This window comes from Rhinolophus sinicus, linkage group LG10 (assembly GCF_036562045.2).
Source record: "Rhinolophus sinicus isolate RSC01 linkage group LG10, ASM3656204v1, whole genome shotgun sequence".
Classification (NCBI taxonomy): Eukaryota; Metazoa; Chordata; class Mammalia; order Chiroptera; family Rhinolophidae; genus Rhinolophus; species Rhinolophus sinicus.
Window position 1 is genome coordinate 79,978,138 of NC_133759.1, and position 25,315 is coordinate 80,003,452.

At 36.3% G+C, this 25,315-nt stretch overlaps 2 protein-coding genes across 6 annotated transcripts in view; one reads left to right on the top strand and one right to left on the bottom strand.

Moving 5' to 3' along the window:
• Positions 1-14,206, top strand: part of PKD2L2 (polycystin 2 like 2, transient receptor potential cation channel) — a 31,364-nt gene extending 17,158 nt beyond the window's left edge. The window contains exons 9-14 of the mRNA XM_019740238.2: positions 1,299-1,419; positions 2,445-2,546; positions 4,062-4,126; positions 4,720-4,774; positions 13,557-13,669; positions 14,110-14,206. Of these exons, the coding sequence (XP_019595797.2) occupies positions 1,299-1,419; positions 2,445-2,546; positions 4,062-4,126; positions 4,720-4,774; positions 13,557-13,669; positions 14,110-14,206 (553 nt within the window). The remainder of the gene's footprint in view (positions 1-1,298; positions 1,420-2,444; positions 2,547-4,061; positions 4,127-4,719; positions 4,775-13,556; positions 13,670-14,109) is intronic.
• Positions 14,207-15,463: 1,257 nt separating this feature from the next.
• Positions 15,464-25,315, bottom strand: part of FAM13B (family with sequence similarity 13 member B) — a 64,814-nt gene continuing 54,962 nt past the window's right edge. For all 5 annotated transcript variants that reach the window (XM_019740217.2, XM_019740222.2, XM_019740221.2 and 2 more), the window contains 6 exons: positions 24,347-24,430; positions 24,021-24,116; positions 20,477-20,560; positions 20,215-20,378; positions 19,573-19,674; positions 15,464-17,843 (listed from right to left, as the gene is read on the bottom strand). In XM_019740217.2, coding sequence (XP_019595776.2) covers positions 17,720-17,843; positions 19,573-19,674; positions 20,215-20,378; positions 20,477-20,560; positions 24,021-24,116; positions 24,347-24,430 — 654 coding nt within the window. In that variant the 3' untranslated portion in view covers positions 15,464-17,719. The remainder of the gene's footprint in view (positions 17,844-19,572; positions 19,675-20,214; positions 20,379-20,476; positions 20,561-24,020; positions 24,117-24,346; positions 24,431-25,315) is intronic.

A 25,315-nucleotide genomic window follows, 5' to 3' on the forward strand; every position in this document is an offset into this window, starting at 1 on the left:
AAAACAGAACCTCTTATTCTTGTATACCAGAGAGGAAAAAAGATTTGATACGTTGAGAAATTTTGGTCTTGCAATTCAGCATTTCTCTATCTTTGTCGAAGAGCATTACAGACCAGTATTAAAACCTGGATAAATACTTTAAGTATGATTTAATCAGGTCTTAGGTACTGGGGATAAAGTTTCAGATAACTCTGAGCCCTAGGATTAATTCCAAGTAGCCGATTTCTTTGACTACATTTTCTTCCTTCATTGTAGATGCCCTATGCCCCCTTTCTGTGAGTGGCAAAAGCATCAAAGAACAAGAAGCATTTCTCCCTTTTGACTGACTGGCAATCATGCAAAGTATCTACATAGTATTAAAAATTCCTTTCCAGGGGTGGCCAGTTAGCTCAGTTGGTTAGAATGTGGTGGTAATAACACCAAGGTTGCCGGTTCGATCCCTGCATGGGCTCCTATGAGCTGTGCCCTCCTTAAAAAAAAATTCCTTCCCAGATTTCCCCTTAAAATAAAGAACTCATTTAACTTATAACATATTCCTGGTGTGTCTGGCAATGCCATTGCAAATTATTGATGAGAAAATAAAATAAGACTTCAGGTTAAGAAATTTTTAATTCTACCTCTGCTACTATCATACTTATTGAATGCTTTAATTTCTTAATATTCCATCTTTAAAATTAAGAAAATGAAGATCTGTAATATTTTAAATGTTATTTAACATCAAAACCAAGCTTCTATAGTCATTGAAATGAATAAAATAAACCTCGGGATAATATTTAAAGATCATTACGAGCACTTGTTTGAGACTCGGCAAGTGACAAATGGTTGGCATCCTTATTTTAACAAAAGAGGTGCAAACATTAAACATGTCATTGATACAGAAATTTCAGGGCTCCTGGGTCTAGGTACAAGTTGAAAATTACTTATTGGACAAGGTCAAAATATTCTAAGCTTTAGAAGGGCACAGGAATAGCTAAGGAGGCCACTGCTAAGAGCAACCAGTAAGCAGGTATCTCAAGATTCAAATATTGTAGGTAAACATTGGGTTCACATTGGTTTAAATAAATTGAAGCCTATTATTTTCTGGACTACCTGTTCAGCTATTGAGATACCTCAAAGTCTTGCCTTTAGGGGAATTTTCTACATCCAGTTTTATAAAACTCTGTGCTAACATAACTAAAGCCAGAGAACATATGCCATATGCTGCTAACTACTTTCTTAGACACATTAACCCCACCAGTTGTCATGTATGTATGAAGGAATATAATATTTTATACTGCTTTTCTTTCTTCCCATCAAAGATTTTCACAATTTCGAATTGTTCTTGGGGATTTTAATTTTGCTGGTATTCAGCAAGCCAATCGTATCTTGGGACCCATTTACTTCATCACCTTCATCTTTTTCGTGTTCTTTATCCTCCTGGTAAGAATGACTATATATGTCCCCTTTTTTGCTTACATTTTTCAGAATGAAAAATGAAACTAACAATTTAGAAGAAACTACGGTATCATTGCTTAGCTGTCAGAACACTTTACATTTATTAAGAATGGTGTGGATTCCTAGTAATCGAGGTTCTCTAGTCCAGTGTCTAAACAAGTTGTCCAATGGAGAATGTGATCACAGTAGTTACCATCTGGGTGTTAATTGTGTGCCAGAAATGTGGTAAATCTTTTACACATATAATTTGAACATCCCAGGTCTCTCCAGCCTGTGACAATAGGTATGAATTAGGCCATTAATATCCTATCCATATGGTGATGGCTTTTGGCCCTCACAGCTGAAAGCTCACACCCTGATGATTTTTAGGAGTCCCCAGGATGGGTCTCGTATGTGCTCAGGGCTAATCTGTTTGGCCTTCCTAATCAAGCAACCGTGCCCTGATAGTCAAGGCACTGCTACTGTCTGTCCTCCACAAAAACATTTTTTTTCTATCATGCATAGCAATTAATCCCTGGTGATGGCCACGAATCCTCGCAGTAACAGAGCTGAGCCACAGTAAAAGGTGGAGAGGTGGGCTAGGGCTAAGGAATACCCTCTCCACAATTCTGTTTGCGTTATCTAGATATCAGTAGTCATAAAAGCCTTAGTAGGATTGTGCCATTAAACAGTTTTATAGACGTTTTAAAAACCAAAACCTCCCTTTATGAACATAGAATGACATTAATCTAAGCAACAGATTAACATGCAATACTGATAAATTAATGTATATGTAAGTAACCAGTTCGTATGCACTACTTTAAATTCCGTTTTTCTCATTTACCACATATTTGCCTGGATTCACACACTACACATTTCCCATTCTACTATATTAGTCTTCATGGCCATTTGTTTTTAAGCATGAGTTACTTTTTAAATTTAAATCGTTTTACAAATCCCAGCACCTATCAAAATCACTAACATTTGAACTAAATTTTTATTGAAATAATTATTTGAATATTTCTCCCCAGAACATGTTCTTGGCAATAATTAATAATACCTATTTTGAAGTGAAAGCTGATTATTCACTAGGCAGACGACCAGATTTTGAACTTGGTAAAATGATTAAAAAGGTACGTCAAAGTCTCTTCTCTTTTTTTTTTTTCAGTCTTTTCTTAATTAGAATTCTAAGACAAATCTTATTCAGTTTATATACTCTTGTAGTGTGAATAACACTTAAACCCAAGTGGTGGTGGGTTTGGGGGTTTTAGGGGGGTGTTGTTGTTTTTTTGGTTTTTGGCTCAGTGTTACTCATATTTGTATGATTTCACTACCAGGACACTGAAATATGCTCTCTGGCTTTAAAAATGTGGCCAAAATTACTTCAGAGTTCAACGTATTAAACAGTAATTAAGCTATTTACTAAATACAAAGCACTGTTGGATATTATAATAAAAGTAACTCTTCCCTCTAAAAGTTTTCAATTTAGATGCAAATTTCTGTAAACAATCTAAACTCAAAACTCAGTATACCTTATCTTCCTCACTTTCCTGTTTCTGTTCATGGCAGCAGTTTTTTCTCAGTCACCCCAACTCAAAAACCTTGCACTTTGTATTTCTTTGTCCCTCATTTGATCTTCTGCCAAGGCTTGTGTGTAAAATTAATCTCTACAGTTTTTGCTCACATTTACCACCGCCAGATTAGGGGCCTCAGGACTTTTCACCCAGATGTAATTCTGTGTAATCACATCTTCTCACCTGTTCTAGTCTCTTTCCTGTGCCAGGCCAGCTCTGATCTTATTACTTCTCTGCTCAAAAGTCTTCAGAGTTTCCCTGAGCCTGTCAAAATAAGTCCAAATTCTTTACTCAAACATTCTAATGCCCTTCTAAAGTCTCACAGTCCCAACATATCCTTACTCATTCTCATTTAACTATAAAATTTCTACTTTCTATGCGGCCATTTATAGCCCAGTTTTGAGCACAGTGCCTAACCACACTTGTGCTCTCTCCCTCCTCTGGGCCCCTGCTCATGTCCTTCTCTGACCCCAGGTATATTCCCTACACTCTCTCACTGACACTCTATTCTCCCTGACAGAGCAGAATCGTCTGTTCTCTTGACACCTACCTCACTTAGAGCTGTACCAGAGTCACATGTGCCCATCTTTGCATACCCACAGCTCTAACCATAGCACTTCACATAGAAAAGATCCTAATCACTTTAGGGTTAATGGGGTTTAAAAGCTGTCCAAGAACTTAACTGTAAAAGAAAACTATTAATATGTCCCCCAGTGAGCTTAATTGTGGTTCTCTTCATCTTTTACTTCTTGATGATGATGTTAGTTATGTGCATTAAAGTGTTATCTTTAATACAATAAATGTTACTAATACTTTTTCAAGGTGGTTTTTTTTTTTTTTTTCACGTTCAGGCGTGATGCCCACAAGAGAACCCCCTTTTTATTTTCACCAGCAGTCAGAAACCATAAGTGCTGACAAGGTGCAAGAAGGATAATCATAGCATTTGCCTCTACATTTCTTTAGAGTAGCAGTCCCTAGAGATAGGCATTCCATATTTCCTATACATTGATCAAAAATTGACAATACAGGATACATTTTGATGAACTTTTTAAAACTATTTTTAATTATGCCCAGAGTTACAACGATGTTCTTGAAAAACTCAAACTAAAGAAACCTCAAACAGATGAAAACAGCAAAAAGTAAGATGACTTTAAACTTTTAATTTACCATTTTAAAGCTCTATATTATGAGAAATTTACAATAAAAGGTTTTGATTGCAAAACCACCACTATCCAAAGTGCTGATTCTAAATGTGTTGTCAATATATCCAGTAATGTGCCTCCTAATTTCTGAGCATGTCATGAAACTCTAAGCTACTTTAAAAGTAATGTAAGGCATGATATGCCACTGAAAAAAGGCTTAACAGAAGCTGGACGGGACAGTAAAATCCCTCTAAAAAGGTAGGAAGCAATTTCAGTCTACATTAAGTGCATTTATTTAGCTATCAAAATAAAAACATTTTTACACAAATTAAGAATACACTTACATTTATTGAATCAATTTGTTGTCGAAATGTTTCCCAAACCCAGACAATGGGACATAATATAAACTTTTTTTATAGCTAGAGATGTGGTACTCTGGGGAACTTATTAATGACCACATTTTCCAAGTACTTAGTGTTATCAGAAAGAACAGAAATGCAATTCAGATCCTTACTATAGATCTGATTATATTTTGTTGGCATTTCCCTTTTTACTATCAAATGCCTCTAATTTTTATTTTATATTCTCAGTATGAAAGGTGGAGATTTGGCTGAACGAGCCAGAAGAGAAGGCTTTGATGAAAATGTAAGATTTTAATTTTCTCATAAAGAAGTAATGGCTTTATTAGAAATAAGCTTACAAAAAAGTTCTGATTAAGAATTGAAATGATTTGGGTTTTTTTTCAAAGCAGTAGTTGTTTGCCACCTCCAAATACTTCTCCCAGTTTCTAGATCCTTTCTTGTTTAGGTCAAATTGTTTGGATTCCAGATACTGCCCCTTTTGGGTGTTCTCAGCCAGATACCCTGGTCCTTCAACTGTACACTCACTGGGATAATCACACAGGGTTAGTGAGTATAGTCTACTGAGACAATTACATAATTTTTCTCTTGTAATCATTAATGTGAGATATCACTTTAATGATTTTTTATATTTCAAATTTATGACATATATTCAATAAACGACTCTATATATACGTGTTTAAGAAGTAATGATAAAGCACACAATATATGCAAGGAAAGAAAATGTAAGCCAAGGATTTTTATATCTAGCAAAGCTGTGCTTCAAATATAAAGTCCAGTTTTGAACATGCAAGAACTCAGGGAATACTGTTATATTCCTGAGAGTTCTACAAGAGGATCAACTTCAACCAACTCAGAGATGATTGGAGAAATTTTGGGAAAAGGAGGGAGAGAGAAGGTATAAAGTAGAAAAACCTGACTGATTGGGTCATATAATAGCTAAAAGTTAAAGAATTATGATTAAGAGTTAATAACCAAGAAGAAAAAACTTTAGCATATTTGAGAGTACAATAGTAAATAAAAAGATTGTTTTCTAGGTTTTAAAACACTTTTTTCAAATTTTAACATCTCTGGAATCAAAATATACCTTATGGTTGACAGTGTGTCATACTTTAATTGGCAGCAATTTTTCCTAAGCGGTACATAAAATAATGGTATGTCTTACAACAGACTCCACCTCTCAGATACAAGGATATATGGTAAGATGATTGAAAATATAATTGGGTGGTAGAAGGGAAGGAGATGAGGAGGAAGAAATTATAAGCTAATTTTCTTGTTGAACTTGTTTGGTTCTTTGTTGAGGGAACCAAAGCAAGAAAGGGAAGACTCAGAGTGTATAAAAAGATACATGAATAAAAACAAACCATTTCTTTTTTTGTTTTGTTTTCCTGGGAGGGCAAAGAATACCCACAGATGTACTTTGAAGTACATTTGCTTCAAAACAAAAACACATACATTCCTAAATGGCAAAAGCACCAAATCAAAAAAGAACAGAAAATATACCGCATGATAAAACACTTAAAATACAACCATAAGACAATATGACATAACTGTGACCAGATATATCTAATATGTCAGTAATGACAAATTAGGATAATTTACTTAAAAAGGAAATATTTTCAAATCGAATTACGAAAAACATGTATCCTAAAATATATACCTAAAACAAAGTGATTCAGAAAAGTTAAATATAAAAGCATGAGCAAAGGTATAATAGGGAAGCAAAACACCTCAGGGGACAACTTAATATAAGTCAAGGTAGAATTCTAGACAAAAGGCTCTAAATGAGATAAAGGGCACTTTATGAGGCTAAGATCAAATCTAATAATTATGATGATCTATGTACCAAATAACACAGCACCAACTTCCATAAGACTACTGGACTTAGGAGAAATACACAAGCACACACACACACACAAAAAGAGACAGATCAGGAAAAATCAAAGGATAAAAAATATGTATATTTTGAATAGGCAGTCTTACAGTTATGTATTAAACTCTGTACTCTCTGAAGATACACTCAGTTTTCAAAAACCCATTCATTGGTGGCTCGGGCAGTTAGAGCTCCATGCTCCTAACTCTGAAGGCTGCCGGTTCGATTTCCACATGGGCCAGGGGGCTCTCAACCACAAGGTTGCCAGTTCAATTCCTCGACTCCTGCAAGCGATGGTGGGTCGCGCCCCCTGCAACTAAAATTGAACACGGCACCTTGAGCTGAGCTGCCGCTGAGCTCCCGGATGGCTCAGTTGGTTGGAGTGCGTCCTCTCAACCACAAGGTTGCAAGGGATGGTGGGCTGCGCCCCCTGCAACTAGCAATGGCAACTGGATCTGAAGCTGAGCTGCGCCCTCCACAACTAAGATTGAAAGGACAACAACTTGACTTGGGGGGAAAAAAAAAGGTCTGGAAGTACACACTGTTCCCAATAAAGTGCTGTTCCCCTTCCCCAATAAAATCTTTAAAAAGAAAAAAAACATTCATTAAAATTGATCATACACTGGACCATAAAGAAAACCTCAATAAATTCCAAAATGTAGTTAACATAGAAAAAATATTACCTGTAAACGACATAATACAAATATATTATTGGGAGGCGGGTTATCACTTTGTGAGGGGTGTAAATGTCTAACTGTTACATTGATTTTTACACCTGAAACTAATTAAAATATATAATTAATGAAATTTTTAAAACATTTTAACCAAGAAATTTTTGAATTTCTAAAGAATTGTCTATTAAACAATTCTTGAATCAAAGAGAAAATACAAAATGAAATCACAGAATCCCAGAAAACAAAATGATAAAAACATTATATAGTAGAATCTATGAGATAAAATCAAAGAATACCCAGAGGAAAATTAATAGCCTTAAATTTATAAACAAAAATCAAAGACAGAAAAGAAAGTAATTTTAGTATGTGACTCAAAAAGTTAGAAAAGAATAAAGAGAAAACAGAAACAAGAAATAAAGATAAAAGCAGAATTGAACTACAACCAAAAATTAGTATAAATAAATAAAAGGGCTGGTTCTTTGAAAAGACACCATTAGCCAACAAATGGAATAAGAGGGAGAGAAACATACAAAGTAGAAAATTACAGTGGGAAAAATAATCAGGAAAGGAGAAATTTTGAAATATCACTAAAAGAAATTGAAGACACAAACAAATGGAAAGATATTCTGTGCTCATGGATCGGAAGAATTAATACTGTTAAAATGTCCATACCACCCAAACCAACATACAGATTCAATGCAATCCATGTCAAAACTCCAATAGCACTTATCACAGAAATAGAACAAACTCTTAAAATTTTGTATGAAACCAAAAAAGACCCAAAATAGCCAAATCAACCTTGAGAAAGAACAAAGCTGGAGGCATCATACTCCCTGATTTCAAACTATATTACAAAGTTATTGTAATCAAAACAGTATGGTATTGGCATAAAAGCAAATAGACCAATGGATTAGAAATGAGAACCCAGAAATAAACCCACGCATATATGGTCAATTAATTTATGACAAAAGAGCCAAGAATATACAATAGGGAAAAGACAGTCTCTAAAATAAATGGTGCTGGGAACCACATGCAAAAGAATGAAACTGGACTATTGTCTTACACCACACACAATAACTCAAAATAGATTAAAGACTTGAACATAAAACCTGAAACCATTTAACTCCTGAAAGAAAACATAGGTAGTAAACTCTTTAACATCAGTCTTCGTGATGATTTTTTGTATTTGACACCAGAAGCAAAGGCAACAAAAGCAAAAATAAACAAGTGGGGCTACATGAAACTAAAAAGCTTCTGCACAGCAAAGGAAACCATCAACAAAATGAAAAGGTAACCATAGCGTGGGAGAAATTTTTGCAAATCATCTATCTGGTAAGAGGTTAATATCTAAAACATATACAGAACTCAGCCCACTCAGTAACAACAACAAAATCCAATTAATAAATGGGCAAAGGACCTGAATAGACATTTTTCCAAAGAACACATACAGATGGTCAACAGGTACATGAAAAGGTGCTCAACATCAATAATCAGGAGGTAAATGCAAATTAAAACCACAGTGAGCTAGCACCTCATACCTGTTAGAATGGCTGTCATAAAAAAGAAAAGAAGTAAGAGTTGGTAAGGATGTGGAGAAAAGGGAACCCTTGTACTGTGTTGGTGGGAATGTAAATTGGTGCAGCCACTATGGAAAACAGTATGGAGGTTCCTCAAAACATTAAAAATAGAACTGCCATATGATCCAGCAACTCTACTTCTGGTTTTTACCTGAAGAAAACAAAAACACTAACTCAAAAAGATATCTGCACTCCCATGTTCATTGCAGCATTATTTACAACAGCCAATACAAAGAAGTGTACATCAATGGATAAATGGATAAAGAAATATGGTATAAACAGTTCTTTATATACACAATGAAATATTATGCAGCCACAAAAAGGGAAATCCTGCCATTTGTAACAACATGGATAGAACTTGAGAGCATTATGTTAAGTGAAATAAGTCAGACAAAACAAATATTGTATGGTCTCACTTATATGTGGAATCTTTTAAAAAATGAATTCATAGATACAGAGAACAGATTGGTGGTTGCCAGAGGTACGGTGAGGGAGGGTTGAAAAATGGGTCAATGTGGTCAAAAGGTACAAACTTCCAGTTTTAAACTAAATAAGACATGGGGATGTAACGTACAACATGGTGACTATAGTTAATATACTGTATTGCATATTTGAAAGTTGCTAAGAGAGTAGATCTTAAAAGTTCTCATCACAAGAAAAGGAATCTGTAACCATATGGTGATGGATGTTAACTAAATTTACTGTGGTGATCATTTTGCAACATATACATATATCAAATCATTATGTTGTACACCTGAAAAAAAATCACTAAAAGATTTTTTGCATAACTCTATGCAAATAACGTTTGAAAAACTGAAGGTGATGAATTTTTCTATGAAAAGAAAATTTATCAAAACTGAGCACAGACATTTTTAAAAGCCTAAACAAATCAATTCTGTAGAAGAAATAAACTCATCAAAGAACAACCTTCAAAATAAATCAGGCCCAGTTGGTTTCACAAGGGAATTTTACCAGATTTTTAAGGAATAATTTCAAGCTATTCCAGAGAAGAGAAAATGGAAATTTTCCAAATTATTTTTACAAAGTGACTATACAGTGATTCTAAAACCTGGCAAAGATTGTATCAAAAATAAATTAAACAGAAGATTAAGAAAAAGAAAGTATCACTTATCAATCTGGAAGCAAAAACCTAAATAACTTTAGCAAACAGAATCTAACAGAACAAAATAATATATCATGATTCGGATAGGGTTCATTCTAAAAATGGAAAGATGGTTCAAAATTGGATAATCAACTAACATAATTCATTCTATTAATAGGTCCAAAGAGGAAAATTACATGATCATTTTCCATAGATGCTGGATATTTGATAAGATTCAACATTCAATCTTGAGGGGAAAACAAATCAAAATAGGAATCAATGGATACTTCTTTGATATGATAAAAACATTTATCTCACCCCTAATCTATCACCTTACTTAATAGGGAAACACTGGATATGTCAGAAACAAGACAAGGATACACTGGAGGGATCAGCCGAAACAATTAAGAGAAATAAATTAGAAGTAAAAGAATCAAGAAAGAAATTGTAAAGACCTCTATTTGAGATATGATTCCCTTAAGTTTTCTAGGTATACGATGAACTGAAAAAATGACAAAAGAGAATTCATAAAGCAATAGGAAAAAATAATTTACATAAATACAATGTCACATATACAAATAACCAGTTCATTAAAAATTATAGAAGATTCTATTTATAAAAGCGACCAAGTAGAAAATGCCCAGGGATTAATAAAAAAACGTTTAAAACCAAGATTAAGAAAAATTTTAAACTTTCTGTAAAAGACACAAAAATGCATTCAACCAAGTGAGAAAATATACTTACTACAATGTATCAGTCAAAATATACTTACTACAATGTATGTCATCAGTTTCCTGATGTATTTCCATCAGGAAAATGGAAACCACATGTATTTCAAACAAAAAAATTACTACAGGGAATTGGTTATTTAAGTATTGGAAGGCAGAAAAAGTAAAAACATTGAGGCAACTCATAAATAACACCTGTAGGAAGATGCTACCACTCCCAGGGTTAAGATTGTGAAAGGGGAGGTTATCAGAACCTAGTATCTGAGAGGAGGGCCCTGTGGAGCTCTTTCTTAGACCTCTGAGAGCACCCCCTAGCCCACCCACACTGGGGCTGATACTTTCGCGGGAGTGTGATGAGTCTGATTCTGTGTATGCCAAAAGAAGCCCGCCATTGTTGCTAGAGCCAGAAGCAATACTGATAGAAAAAAACAAAACCCTGTCCCCTCCATCCACCAATAAGGCAGAACCTAACAAAGCCAGTAGCAAGAGTCTGATGAATGAGTTTTCAAAGCCTGAGACCCAGCATCACATAGGAGAGTATAAGAGGGTAAATTGTGAGTTGAGAGACATTAGCTAAATAGTCGGCCCAGTTCACCCTTTTGGCGTTTAGTACACATTTGAACTTTCATAAAACAACCGTAACTATTTTAAGCTTCCATCTAATAAGATGGAACTATCCTTTATATAAATGAAGGCACTCCTACCCTATCCTCAAAAAGGGAGAAGCAAAGTTCCAATAGTAATTGTATCCATCTCTGGGTGATCTTAAGACCTCTTCTACTCAAATCATAATTCCTTAAGAAGTTAATGTTTAAATTACAAAGTTTACTTTTGGACATGGAAGTATTTAAGAGGCACACCCTGACCCTCCTCAAGAATTCCCAGGTTCCAATTATAGCCCTCTGACCATAGCACCCATTTTGTAGCAGCAACCAATTTCCTCTTGGTAATTGGGACCAATCACCTCAGTTGAATCTTTGCCTGCTGGTTCGGTAGCCTGAGGAATCCCAAATGGCAAGGTGGTTGTCTCAAATTCTTCTTTTTTTTTTTTTTTTTTTTTAATTAAATTTATTGGGGTGACAATTGTTAGTAAAATTACATAGATTTCAGGTGTACAATTCTGTATTACATCATCTATAAATCCCATTGTGTGTTCATCACCCAGAGTCAGTTCTCCTTCCATCACCATATATTAAGTCAATTGTTGTATCCCTTGGTGGAAGCATCTCTCTATGAGGTTTTGTTTCTTTGGACTTCCCCTGCTACCAAGTACTCATCAGTTAGGGTCCAGTCAGAAAAACAAAACCACACTAGGTAGGGCCGGCTCAGTGGCTCAGTGGCTCAGGCAGATTGGAGTTCCAAGCTCCTAACTCTGAAGGCTGCCGGTTCGATTCCCACATGGGCCAGTGGGCTCTCAACCACAAGGTTGCTGGTTCAACTCCTCGAGTCCCACAAGGGATGGTGGGCAGCGCCCCCTGCAACTAAGATTGAACACGGCACCTTGAGCTGAACTCCCGGATGGCTCAGTTGGTTGGAGCGTGTCCTCTCAACCACAAGGTTGCCGGTTCGACTCCCGCAAGGGATCGTGGGCTGCGCCCCCTGCAACTAAGACTGAAAGGACAACAACTTGAAGCTGAACGGCACCCTCCACAACAAAGATTGAAAGAACAACTCGACTTGGAAAAAAATCCTGGAAGTACACACTGTTCCCCAATAAAGTCCTGTTCCCCTTCCCCGATAAAAAAAAAATCTAAAAAAAAAACACACTAGGTAGTTAGTTCAAAAGGAGGAGGTTTACTGTAAGAGCCAAAGTGGAACACTAAATTAATCCAGAGACAACTGTAAAAGGCAGCTACCACCTACAGAGAAGAGGTGGGCTAACTAGAACCTAGAAGCTTGGAGGAAATGCCCCCAAAGAGCTGCTGCTCTGCCTATGCTCTGCCTACCACTTTCCGGTGAGTATCAAAGAAAGCTTCACAGGAAAAGTGGTGGTTGAGATGGGATTTTTGAAGGATGAGTTAAGTTTATCAGGCATAATCTATTCATATCCATATTACGAACGCTTCCATATTATAATAGGCCTGGTCATTCAGAAACAGTTGTGGGGTCAACCACTTTTTTAACAGGATATTAAAAGCATTAGTAAATATGTCAAAATGCAGGTGCTGTAATGTAGCCAAGAGAAAACTGGAAAGATTGAGAGCCATCTTATCCTACTTTAGATACATCGGTTAAAGACAAACACTGTCTGGTAAAAGAGTTTCTGTGACCAGAACAGCACACATTTACCAGGTAAACAGTGTATTAACTTAGGCATCACCATCCTCTCTGAGGAAGGTAATCAGAACCTTACACAGGAATCCACTTTGCTACTAGTGTTAGTGCTGGAGCAGGGCAAGAATCATACTCAGAGAGGAGTCACATCTGGGTGCAATGTCTCCCCTCCTTTTCTAGAGCTGTCCCTATTTTCCACAATGTACGGAGCATCTTTTCTAAAGTTGGGACAAAGGTATTGGGACACCAAAAAGAATGTGGGTGACAGTTAGGACAAAGCACAGGAAAGACTCCATGGGATCAGAGAAGGATGCAGCCACAGGAATTTTCTGGTACGAGGAGTTTATTTGGGGTATGTGCACACATTAGAATGAACAGATTGGTGCAGTAATTATAAGTGGGGGTTGGGGTGGTTAGGTAAGACCGCAGGAGTCTGGCTGAGAAGCAGCTGGGAGAGCAAATATCCACAGATGTACTTTGAAGGACATCTGCTTCAGTAAAGAACACGGGTACGGAAAAGAACATCTCAGCTTTGGCCAAGTGAAAAGCAAGAAGGAAGTCAGCTGGAGATGGAGAGGGCAAGAGGCATACAAGAATAATTACAATTTTAAAAACCCCCTAATTCTGCCCACCAGTTCTAACACCAGTTCCTCTGAAGTGACTCTGCGGCAACCTAAACACTGGGCACTGGGGGGGGGGGGGGGGGGAGCCAGTGGGGCTCAACATCACAGCCCCGGAGAGCAGAGGTGCAGGTTCTCGACCCTGTGAAGCTTGTGTGCCAAATACTTACGATAGAAAAAAATTGAGATTGCAGCTTATGCTTTTCCTCTAACTTGCCAGGAGATTCAAAGTGCAGAGCAGATGAAAAAATGGAAAGAGAGACTTGAGAAAAAGTATTATTCTACAGAAACTCAAGATGACTACCAACCCGTCACTCAACGAGAATTTCGAGAGTAAGCATTGGCTCTAACCAGGGGACCGGGGGATTATCGTGATATGGGGACTGGGGACATGAGTTACACACATTATTTTCCTGAACCCAGAACCTCATTCTGCTAAGATGCCACTTCAAAAAAAAAAAATTTTTTTTTACCCAACTTTAAACTGAAAGCACAGGCTCCATTTGTTTAAATATAAGGTGAGAGTGAGACCAATTGCTTTCATCCTTACATCCCTAAATAATAGAACTACCATTTATACTTGATATGTGTAGCAGATACCGTTCTCCACACGGCTTTAGATTAGACCCATAACTGGTCACATTAAGCCTGTTTCAGGAGCTTAAAACACTGTCTTCCCAATCTAAGCATTTCACAATCGACACTAAGAACCTGCTGTCTCTTGATGCAAAAAAGTATGTCACTGACTCATTCTCTTTTCAATTATCCTCTAGCCTCTTTTTATACACCGTGGAGCTGGAGAAAGAATTACACTACATCAGTTTAAAACTAAACCGAGTGATGAGAAAGGTTTCCGCTCTACCCTACTGAGTCGAGTGGAGGTGAGAAACTGATGCAATCATTGAATATGCCTAACAAAGATTTATCCCTGTATTGAGTTATTTCCTAAACTTGTCCCATTTCAGGTACACTTTAAAAAGCACTAAACCACCTATCATCAAACTATCGTCAGGGTCAATAATCATCATCAAACGATTTCAAGGAACGACGTGCCCCTGAATGGGACTCACTGTATAATCCACGCCTGTATAATCCATTAGAACATGCCTCCAGAGTATATGCACCAATTCACACAGAGAACTTTATAATGAATTATTATTAAATCCTAGGAATATGAAGGGAAAGTACAAAATAATGCTGTTCATGGGACAATAGGTAAAAACAGTTTTCTCGGTGTTCCACAAAGTGTAACTGTTGGTGTTCTCATCATGTACCATGTTCCAACTTCCTCAGACCATAGATAAATGCTTAGGAGTCTGTAAAACTATCATATAATACCCCAAGTAAAATAATCTCACCTCCATTCTTCCCAATTTTAAGTCTCCTATAAAGCTAAAGTGTAAAAGAACAAACTACCCAACCACCTACAGAAACTTCATTAATATCTTCACACTGGAAATTCATCTAGAGTTTCTGACGTAACGCATCTAAAGTTTCGCAAAAGTGCTTCCTCGACCACTTTAAAAGCAAAATACATTTTAAAAAATAAAGAGCAAGGTAGGCGTATCCAGGTTACAAAAAGTCAAGTTGTATTTGAAAAGTGTAAATGAGGGTGCTGCAAAAACTATTTGGATGGTTGGAAAACTTCTATATGACTGGCATTTTGGAAATTGGAAAACCCTCCCAGAAGAACTATGTTCTTAGCCCAAGCAATAGCATTTGAACATAGTACTCAACTTCCACAGGGGCGCTCAATACGGCCCCTGGATTTTAAAACTGGAATAAAGGAATTTTTAAACCTACCCACCTTCCTCGGACTAAGTGCTTCTCTTAGAGATTGTACATCATTTTCTTAATAGGAGAATTCACTGCAACAAGAACTGCTAACTATCCTCTCTGCATCTTCTCCCTCCATTTCCACAAGGCAATCAACAACATGATCTTTCCCTGTCTTACCACTCCCTAGAGATGCAGTCAGTGAGGTGGTTACTAACCCTGCTGTCCCCCCATATGGGCCCAGGTTGGGGTAATTCAAACAAAGCATGGAGAACAGTAAGACATGGGAATACTTGAGGTCTCTATTTTTCCTTTTTCAACATCTAGTGAAAAAACAAACAAACACACACATTTACAATCACTTAGAACATTAAAGTTCTTTTATTACAAAAGTCTATACAATGAAGTGCCAGACACAGCAATGCAATTATACCGGTGGTCATATATATCTATATATTATTTGTATATAGATATATAGTTTTTACTTATACCAAAGTAAAACTATCACAGACTGCCTATTTCTACCACCTACTGCTCAACTACGACACACAATACTGTCACATAGCATAAGTGCTGCCATGCCACTTTTATCTACTCTACTTGCAGCCAAACATTAACAGTGAATAACCAACATCATGAAGCAGCTGTTAATTCTAAAATGAAACCAGTCAGGCCACTGACTTATAAAAATATGGTACTCATATAGATTTAGCATTATAAAGAAGGAATATATTATTTAAAACATTTAAATAGTGCATATGGACATTTTTGCATGTGGTATATAAAATAAAACATTCATATAAAACAATACACAGTGCACATTAAATTAGATGTTTGGATATACTCCTGTCTGGAGACTGAAAGAAATTAATTAAATGTACACTGCATGATGGATTCAAATCAAAATGATCTTTTGGCATTTTCAATTTCACTTTTCTAGGTATACATTATGAATAACCTAGCTGTATCAAAAGGAAACCACACAAAAAGGGCTGGATTTAGTGCTTTATTCCCCAACTACATGTTCACTACCAATGAATATTCCCTCCCTGCAAACAAGGCATTGCACACACAGGTGAAATGTGAAGTACTAAAAACACTACGTATTATCAAACTACTTCATGTGCTTACTATGTAATAGTGCCAGAAGTCTGAGGTTCATGCTTCCCTCATCTTACTAAAGGATGTTGCAAAAGTCCATTTTCATATGGAACAAATTGTTAATATTACCTAGTTAAGAAAACCATGCATGAGTCACTGCATGCAAAACATGGGCACAATCAAAGTGAGACACTCATCAATCCAAAAAAGCACTAAGAAAAAAATTAACACTTTAGATTAAGCCTGACCGGAATATGCTGTTAATGACTGTTACATTGTTAGCACAAATTAAGTCACTATCCTGTGAAAATGATTAGCAGAATGATACAAGGAGAGTACCTGAAGAAAAGCTATGGAAAGCCAAAGAAAAGATATGCTTAGAGTATATGACAAGGGGCATGCCACTACACATCTTGTAACCAACCAGCTGTTTAAACAGCATGTGACTGAGCAAAGGTCGTCCTTATAGAGTATGTTTTCTTTATGGATTTTGCTGATTAAGAGGGGAAAAAAGGATACAACCCCCCGAAGGTACATGTAAAAATGCAGTGGTATAGCCCTTGTTAAGAACAGATTTACTTCAGGCATAATGATTCTTTTGCCAATTTAGGCCCATTTGTTTCAACTCACAAATCTGAGCACCATCTGAATTCCTACATACTGACATGGCTATTTGCTCACATTATCTGAAGGGGGTGGGGGGGTGGGGGGATGTAGGATCTGATCCAGACAAATTACATCATCACCAGCTGAGAAACAGTAACTGAGGAAAAAAACAGTAACTTAAGTCCCATAGGCAGCATGTGATATGATTCAGTTCTGTGTGTGATGTGTGATGTGTTTTCACTATCCTATAATAAGCAAGGTCACTTTTTGGTCTACCCTCTGTTATCTTCATCCAGGAGCTGTGTGACCACTGAATTGCAAAATTTTGCTAACATACTACCTGTGAAAAAGTGTCACTTTGGGAATTAAACAGAAATGTGTTCCACAGGACTTGAAATTTCAGTTGATTTTGGTTTTCTAGGAAAACATAGAACACAGTTGCATATGTGCACATTTATAGGCTTTTCTTTCAAATTTTCAGTCATTCTGTAAGAAAAAGGCAAGTGAAGAATTCAATGTGAAGATTTTCCTCTCAATTTTCTTCAGTAATGAAAAAAATAATAAACTTGGTAATAACAAAAAGCTTGTATTTCCAAAGTTCTTGAAGTTGAAAGGATAAAATACTAGTCTTTTGCTAACAGGATGGATGTATCTGTAGTACAAAACAATGAAGAAAACTGGATGTTTGCTAAAGAGGACAGTCTGTGGTTAATATGGAACACTGTGCTCCCTAGAGAGGGCCTATCACCTCCCCCATCATTTCTCTAGTGGCACCACAACCAAGTTACAAAATGAGACGCTCTGAGTGCCTGACAACATGAACTCAAGAACCAGCCAAGTATACACGATGACAGCTTCAGAGAATACAATTGATTTTATGCTGTTTTCAAGGAGCATGTTTTATATGGATTTTGAAGAATCTTGTTTGCTGATAAGAACTTCAAGAAGCCTAAGCTTGGCTTTAATTTTCTTGTACTCCCTGTATTCCTCAAGCACTGGAACTCGATCCTCTTTCTGGGCATTCCTAGGGGAGAAAATAAAAATCTATAATATTCTAGAGATCATCTGGAAAATAAAGTCCCAGAAGTTGTCCTAATGTGAGACACAATGTTACCAAATATAAGTTCAAATAAAAAAACTGCAAGAAAAAAATATCAGGCCAATTCCCCCATCCCCAAAGAACATTCCTAAAATATTTCTATTTTTGATAGATTTCTCTACTGACAGATTAAATCATGCACTTATCAATGATCAATACAAATAACTAGAGGTACTATTTTAATAAGACATACACTGCTAGACTATGTCAGGTCTGTGAGTACATACTAAGTGCTGGAGGGCTACAATGACTCATTTTATACATTAACTGTGGCTTCAGTGAACTGAGATATAAAACACCTTACCTGTAGCAAAAAAGCAGTTTCCTCACTTTATATTAATGACCCAATGCAATCCAGTTTAATCACTAGGTAAAGCTCAAACCATCCTAAGTATAATCATAAGCAAAGTTTCCTTCCAATAAGACAAAGAATTAGAAGATATTTGGAAAACGCGTTCTTGCACTTGAGATATTTTTTAAACCATTTTGCCAACCTATATAGAAGACTCTCAAGTTAATTTAAAGTAAACACATTTTGGAATTTGTAACATAGCCATTGGCTTGGTAAGACTACCCAGTTACATGGAAAAACTTTTCAGAGACCTGAGATAGCCCTCACTTCTGGCCACCATTTGAATTAGAACGTATTTTTCTTACCGTGTTTCCCCGAAAATAAGACCTAGCTGGACAATCAGCTCTAATGTATCTTTTGGAGCAAAATTAATATAAGATCCAGTCTTATATAAGACCTGGTATTATTATATTATATATTATATTATATTATATTATATTATATTATATTACCCGTCTTATATAAGACCTGGTCTTATTTATATTATAGTAACTTAAGACCGGGTCCTATATTAATTTTTGCTCCAAAAGACACATTAGAGCTGATTGTCCGGCTAGGTCTTATTTTTGGGGAAACACGGTACTTTTAAGAGCTTCACTGAGTCAACTGTGCATTAACCAGTGAGATAACAGCAACTTGCCATATTAGATTATAGGAGCCACATGACTGCCACCATTACACTCCTTGGAAATCGACAGTCTGGAATGACCAATATGCAGCTTAAGCAGCAATGATCTCAGTATAAGAATTCAAACTAATTGAAGATACCACTCATGTTATGGGACCCTTTCTAAAAGGACAAACATCTCATTCCACAAACGCTTCCAAAAGGATGAGGATGTAGCACTAAAGAACATAAAATAGTTGCCCCCCCCCCAAGACAACCTCGAAATATTTTATCAGATGTTGTTTACTCCAGCTCTGACTTTTTCTTGCCATTAATAGCAGAGCTTGATAGTATAAAGCAGGGGTGTCCAAACTGCGGCCCGCAATCCATTTTTAATTGGCCCGCAGCAAATTCCAAAAATATATTTAGTTTACTTAAATAAACCAGGTGATGTAATACGTATTTCACCTCGAATGAGTGGCCCAGCTGTTTGTGTATTTTACCGCATATGGCCCTTGGTAAAAAACGTTGAAAAGTTTGGATACCCCTGGTATAAAGGAATTATTTTTAGTTTTATTTTCAATGCTAATATCCTTACATGCACAATTTATTTCTATTCCTATATATTTCTTTAACATATGGGCATTTGTGAGTTTAAGGAGAAAGAAGACGCGATTCTGTGATGCTCAACAAACCTTCCATTTTGTTGATAAAATGTTTCTTCAAATTCCCGTAATGTTTTACGTAGTTTCTTTTTTTCAGCTCTGGCTTTCCAAAGTTGTTCCAGTAACTCAGGCCTAAAATTGAAATGGGAAAACAACATTATTGAAAGGGTACTGTTGATTCATTATGTTCTTAACAGTGGTTGGAACCCTGGCTGCAAACTAAAGTCAGCTGGGGAGCTTTCAGAATATACCAATGCTCTACCCCGGACCAACAAAATCAGAATAGCTGCAGGAAGGTCTCTGCAGTGGTACTTGAAAAAAAAAAAAATCTTCCCAAATGATCCTGAAGTGAAGCCAGGGCTGAGGACCAGTCAGATACCATGTCAAGTAAAGAAGCTGACGGAGAACATACGAACAGATAACTCTCAGCTGGTGCCTGAATTTTGTTATGCAGCAAATGCAGGATTTTATTTTTTAAAATTTTTAAAACACACTAATGTTTAATTTAAAAAATGTGAATGACAACATATTTTGTAGATCACATTTTTAAAAAAGGGTCTCTCTCGAGCGTTGTATTAATTCCCTCTAAGTGCTCAATTATTTAACCTTGAATTTCTGGGCATATAAATTTTATCATACAAATAGGCTAAAATCACAAATCAGCATACATACATAGAAGCTGCTCGAGTACTTGACAATCGATGATCCAGAGCCAGTTTTTCTTGATTTTCTTCAACATCAGATTCTGAGTTCTCCAATGAAGACTGTGCCTGTACAGCAGTTTTCAAGATATCAGTTAACTCAGAGGACAGACTAATACCATCTTCTTCTTCTTCCTAAAAAGATATCCAAACAGAGAAGCAAACAGGCCATGACTTTCAATTTTTCCTTTAGAAAAGAGAGAGATCATGTAATGATTTCTCTTAAGGACTACCTTGATTTCTTCAAAAAAGTGTGCAGTTTCTCCTTCTATAATTGGCTGTAACATCTGACCCCTTCGCTTGGTAGATGGAGACCCCTGTAACAATCAACATATCGATGGTTTACAATTTAAGTATTTAAAGTGTTCATAGAAGCTTCATTTCACTATAGAATAGATATTAAACTTTAGTTCCAAAATCCTAACCAATTGCTTTTCATTTTTTAGGAATTCCTTGGTAAAATATTTTTTATAATATGTATTTTCTTATGTATGCATAAAAGTGATAAATGATAGTTTACGTCTAGATAATTCTAAGAGTTCATTCAGTAAATATTTTTAAAATTCTAAATGATAAAAGAAAGCATGACATATAATTTAATTGAGAGCATTTTTCTTTTTAACAACTGCTATCAACCAATTTGATAAAGTACCCCCTTATACTCCTTTTGAAAAAAATAACAGCTTCACTGAGATATAATTCACATACCATAAAATGCACTCTTTTAAAGTGCACAATTTAATGGTTTCCAGTATATCCACAAGTTGTACAACCATTACCATTATCTAATTCCAGAACATTTCATCCCTGACCCCCCATAAAAACCCTGTACTCATCAGCTGTTCTTCATGTGCCCTCTCTCCCCAGCCCCTAGCAAACAAAACTTTCTGTATCTATGGGCTGGCCTATTCTAGACATTTCATATAAATGGAATCAAACAATATGTGGCCTTTTGTATCTGGCTTCTTTCACTCAGCATAATGTTTTCAAGGTTCATTCATGTTGTAGCATATATGAGTACTTCGTTTCTTTTAATGGCTGAATAATATTCCACTATATGGATATACCACATTTATTTATTCATCAGTTGCTGGACATTAGGGTTGTTTCCTCATTTTTGCTGTTATGAATAATGCTGCTATAAACATTTGTGTACAATTTTTTGTGTAGACACGTTTTCAATTCTCATGGGCATATGTAAGAGGAGAACTGATAGATCACATGGTAACTCTGTGTCTAACCTTTTGAGAAACTGCCACTGTTTTTACAAAGTGGCTGCACCATTTTACATTCCAACCAGCAGTGCGTAAGGGTTCAAATGTCTCCATATCCTCACCAACAATGTTTTTATCTGTCTTTTTTAATACACTAGTGGTATAAAGTGCTACTAAATATGGTTATTTGCTTTTCCTAATGACTAATGATGATGAACATCTTTTCATTTGCCTAATAGCCATTTATGTATCTTCTCTGGAGAAATGTCTATTCAAATACTTTGCCCATTTTTTATTTGAGTTATTCAGCTATTTATTATTGAAGAGCTCTTCATATATTTTGGATATTAAGTCCCTTATCAGATACATGACTTGTAAACATTTTCTCCCAACCTGTGGGTTGTCTTATCACTTTCTTAAGAATCCTTTGATGCACAAAAGTTTTTAATTTTCATGAAGTTCAATTTACCTTTTCTTTTGTCACTGTGTTTTTGGTGTCATATCTAAGAAAATATTGTCTAATCCAAGGTCACAAAAATTTATTCCTCTATTTCCTAAGAGTTTTAGTTTTAGCTTTTACATTTAGGACTATAGTCTATTTTAAGACAAATTTTGTGAGAAGTAAGAGTCTAAATTCATCCTTTTTTGCAAGTGGATATCAAGTTGTCCAAGCACCATTTGTTGAAAAAACTACTGTTTCTCAAATTTCTCTTTATGGTAGTCATGTTTAGGAGGCCATAAGATCTAAAAATGCTTCCTATAGACTCTGTTTTTAAAAACAAACTTGTGGAGTTCTAAAACAGTTTTCATAAAGAAATTCAAAGAGTATACTATTATGGAATTATGAAAATGTCGCTGACACCTTGGAACCAGAAAATAAAATCTGAATAAACTCTTATATACAAAGAATATAAACCATACAGGATTTTTTCCCCTTGTTCAAAGAAAACTGACTATAAAATAGTGTTGAGATGAACAACTAAAAAAGCGGCCAATTAAAAAAGAATCATGGCTGGCCCAGTGGCTTAGGTGGTTAGAGCTCCGTGATCCTAACTCCGAAGGCTGCCGGTTCGATTCCCACACAGGCCAGTGGGCTCTCAACCACAAGGCTGCCGGTTCAACTCCTCGACTCCCGCAAGGGATGGTGGGCTGCGCCCCCTGCAACTAGCAACCGCAACTGGACCTGGACCTGAGCTGCGCCCTCCGCAACTAAGACTGAAAGGACAACAACTTGAAGCTGAACGGCACCCTCCACAACTAAGATTGAAAGGACAACAACTTGACTTGGAAAAAAAGTCATGGAAGTACACACTGTTCCCGCAATAAAGTCCTGTTCCCCTTCCCCAATAAAATCTTAAAAAAAAAAAAAAAAAAGAAGGATGCTTGGGTGGCCGGTTAGCTCAGTTGGCTAGAGTGTGGTGCTAATAACACCAAGGTTGCCGGTTCGATCCCCACATGGGACACTGTGAGCTGCGCCCTCCTTAAAAAAAAGAATCAGTTTATCTGAGGGCTAAATAAAACATGCTTAGAAGGCCAACGTGAACTTTCTAATTAGTCAGGTGGTCAAAGCATGAAGGAAACCCCTATGCAAGTGGCTATCGACATAAAAATGGCCTGCAAGCCTGAGTGAACCATAAGCTCCAGTAAATTAATTCCTATGAGATCATTCAAATTGGGCTACAGGCTGTTTTCTACTTGAGCCTGAGAAATATCTAGAGCCATACTATCTGTTAATCTGGGGATAGCACTTAATTTGCATGTAAGTATTAGAGTTTTCCCTTTTCTCTAAAAATGTACAGCAATATGAATAAGCATTATTTTAACAGACTTCTTCATTTAAAAAGATGAACTTGATGGGGTGGCTGGATGGCTCAGTTGGTTAGAGCGCAAGCTCTTAACAAGGTTGCTGGTTCAATTCCCGCAGGGGATGGTGGGCTGCGCCCCCTGCAACTAAAGACTGATAATGGCAACTGAACTTGGTTGGAGTTGAGCTGCGCCCTCCACAACCAGATTGAAGGACAACGACTTGGAGCTAATGGGCGCCAGAGAAACACACTGTTCCCCAATATTCCCCAATTAAAAAAACGTTGTTTTTTAAGTAGTTCAAATAAAAAGATGAACTTGAAAAAAAAATCAGTTTATAAAGTATGGCACTAAGTGAACATCATCATGACAGCCATCATAAAACTAATGTATTTTCAAAGACATGAATTTAAATGAAAAGAAATCAGGCAAGGGTCTGAAATACAGGTTATTTTATTCCATAATGTAGGTGACCCTGGACGCATCACTCCTGAGCCTCAGCTTCAGCATCTGTGAAATGAGGTGATCACTTGTGACCTGTCGTGACTTAACTCGTTAGGATTTCATGACATCCTTATACATTAAAATGCTTATAAAGATAGTAGTAGGCACTTATTTATTTCCTATTCTTTTTAAAAGCAGTAACCTCACAATTCCTGCTACCTTGGCTGTGTCATTCTCCCATATACCAGCATTATAATTTTTTTAAGAGTAGGTCTTGGTAAAATTAACTAGATAAATATTTGCATGTTTTACTTACAAGGACAGGAGTGATGCTAGCTCTTGTCAACATCTGTTTCACAAGTCTGTATCTATCATAGAGAGGTTTGACAATGTGCCTTTCTTCCCTGGTCACCTGAAGAAAAATGGAAATTACCTAGTAACCAGAAATCTAAAATGTTTGAAACATTAAGCACTATGACTTCCCCCCCCAATTTCTAAACAGTTATTTTAAATAAGTAGGCAATCTCCCAAATGTAGGAAACAATACTCTGTAAAACAGCTCTGAAGATATGAGTCACAGAACTGATTTGTCCTCTTTAAAATAGAAAATCAAATTTTTTTTTTTTCAGCGAGAGGTATTACCGGCTTTCCATGTTGACTTTCATAGTAAAGAAGACTTTTCTGGAGCGAAGTTTTCTCTTCTACCAAATGATCTTTTGTCATTTTCTAGAGGGGGGAAAAGAACAACTCCCATTGGCACCATCATTATTGTCCTCATCCCCACAATGTAAATCATTAGGTTGAAAGGGCAGCCAATCACCACCCTAGCCTAAAGCTAGTAAGAACACATCCTTTACTTGTGGATTTACAGGCAGCATTTTTCAGTCTTCTATAGAATCTGACCTTCTAATAAGTAGTTGTCAATCCTCTTAGGTGGCTTGATTTATACAGAGGGTGCCAAAAAAAATGTATACACATTTTAAGAAAGGAAAAAAATGTATTAAAATTGTAATACTCAATATATACCTATAACAAAAGATGACAAGTCATGTTTGACTTCTGTAATTACAAGAGGTGCTCAAAGTAGTTACCATCAGCATAATTTTAATAGTTTTTTCCTGTCTTAAAATATGTATACATTTTTTTGGCATCCTCTGTATTTTATCTGAATAAGTTATGAATACCAGCTTAGTGACCTTACATAGGTTACTTAACCTCTTTTTGTTCAATACCCTAATCTATAAAATGGGGATACTTCACCTTACCTCATAGGGCTCTAATAAGGACTAAGTTAATATTTTGTAAAGGCATTTACAACAGTGCCTACCTAGCACACAGTAAGCACACGTAAATGCCTATTATTTAATTTTGCAGTCTTTTATTGACATAGCTATTAATTTTGTGTGTGTACACATACCCACACAAAATACACACGCATACACAGCATCGGTTTTATAATCCAATATTTCTCCTAAACTATGAAGAAAATCTGGCAACAATAGAGTCGAAAGACCCTGAAAAAAAACACTTCATTTTGTGACCTTAGACTCCTACTCTATGACCTCAGTTTCCCTTCATCTGGCACTTTCTTTACACTGCAATACTCTACTC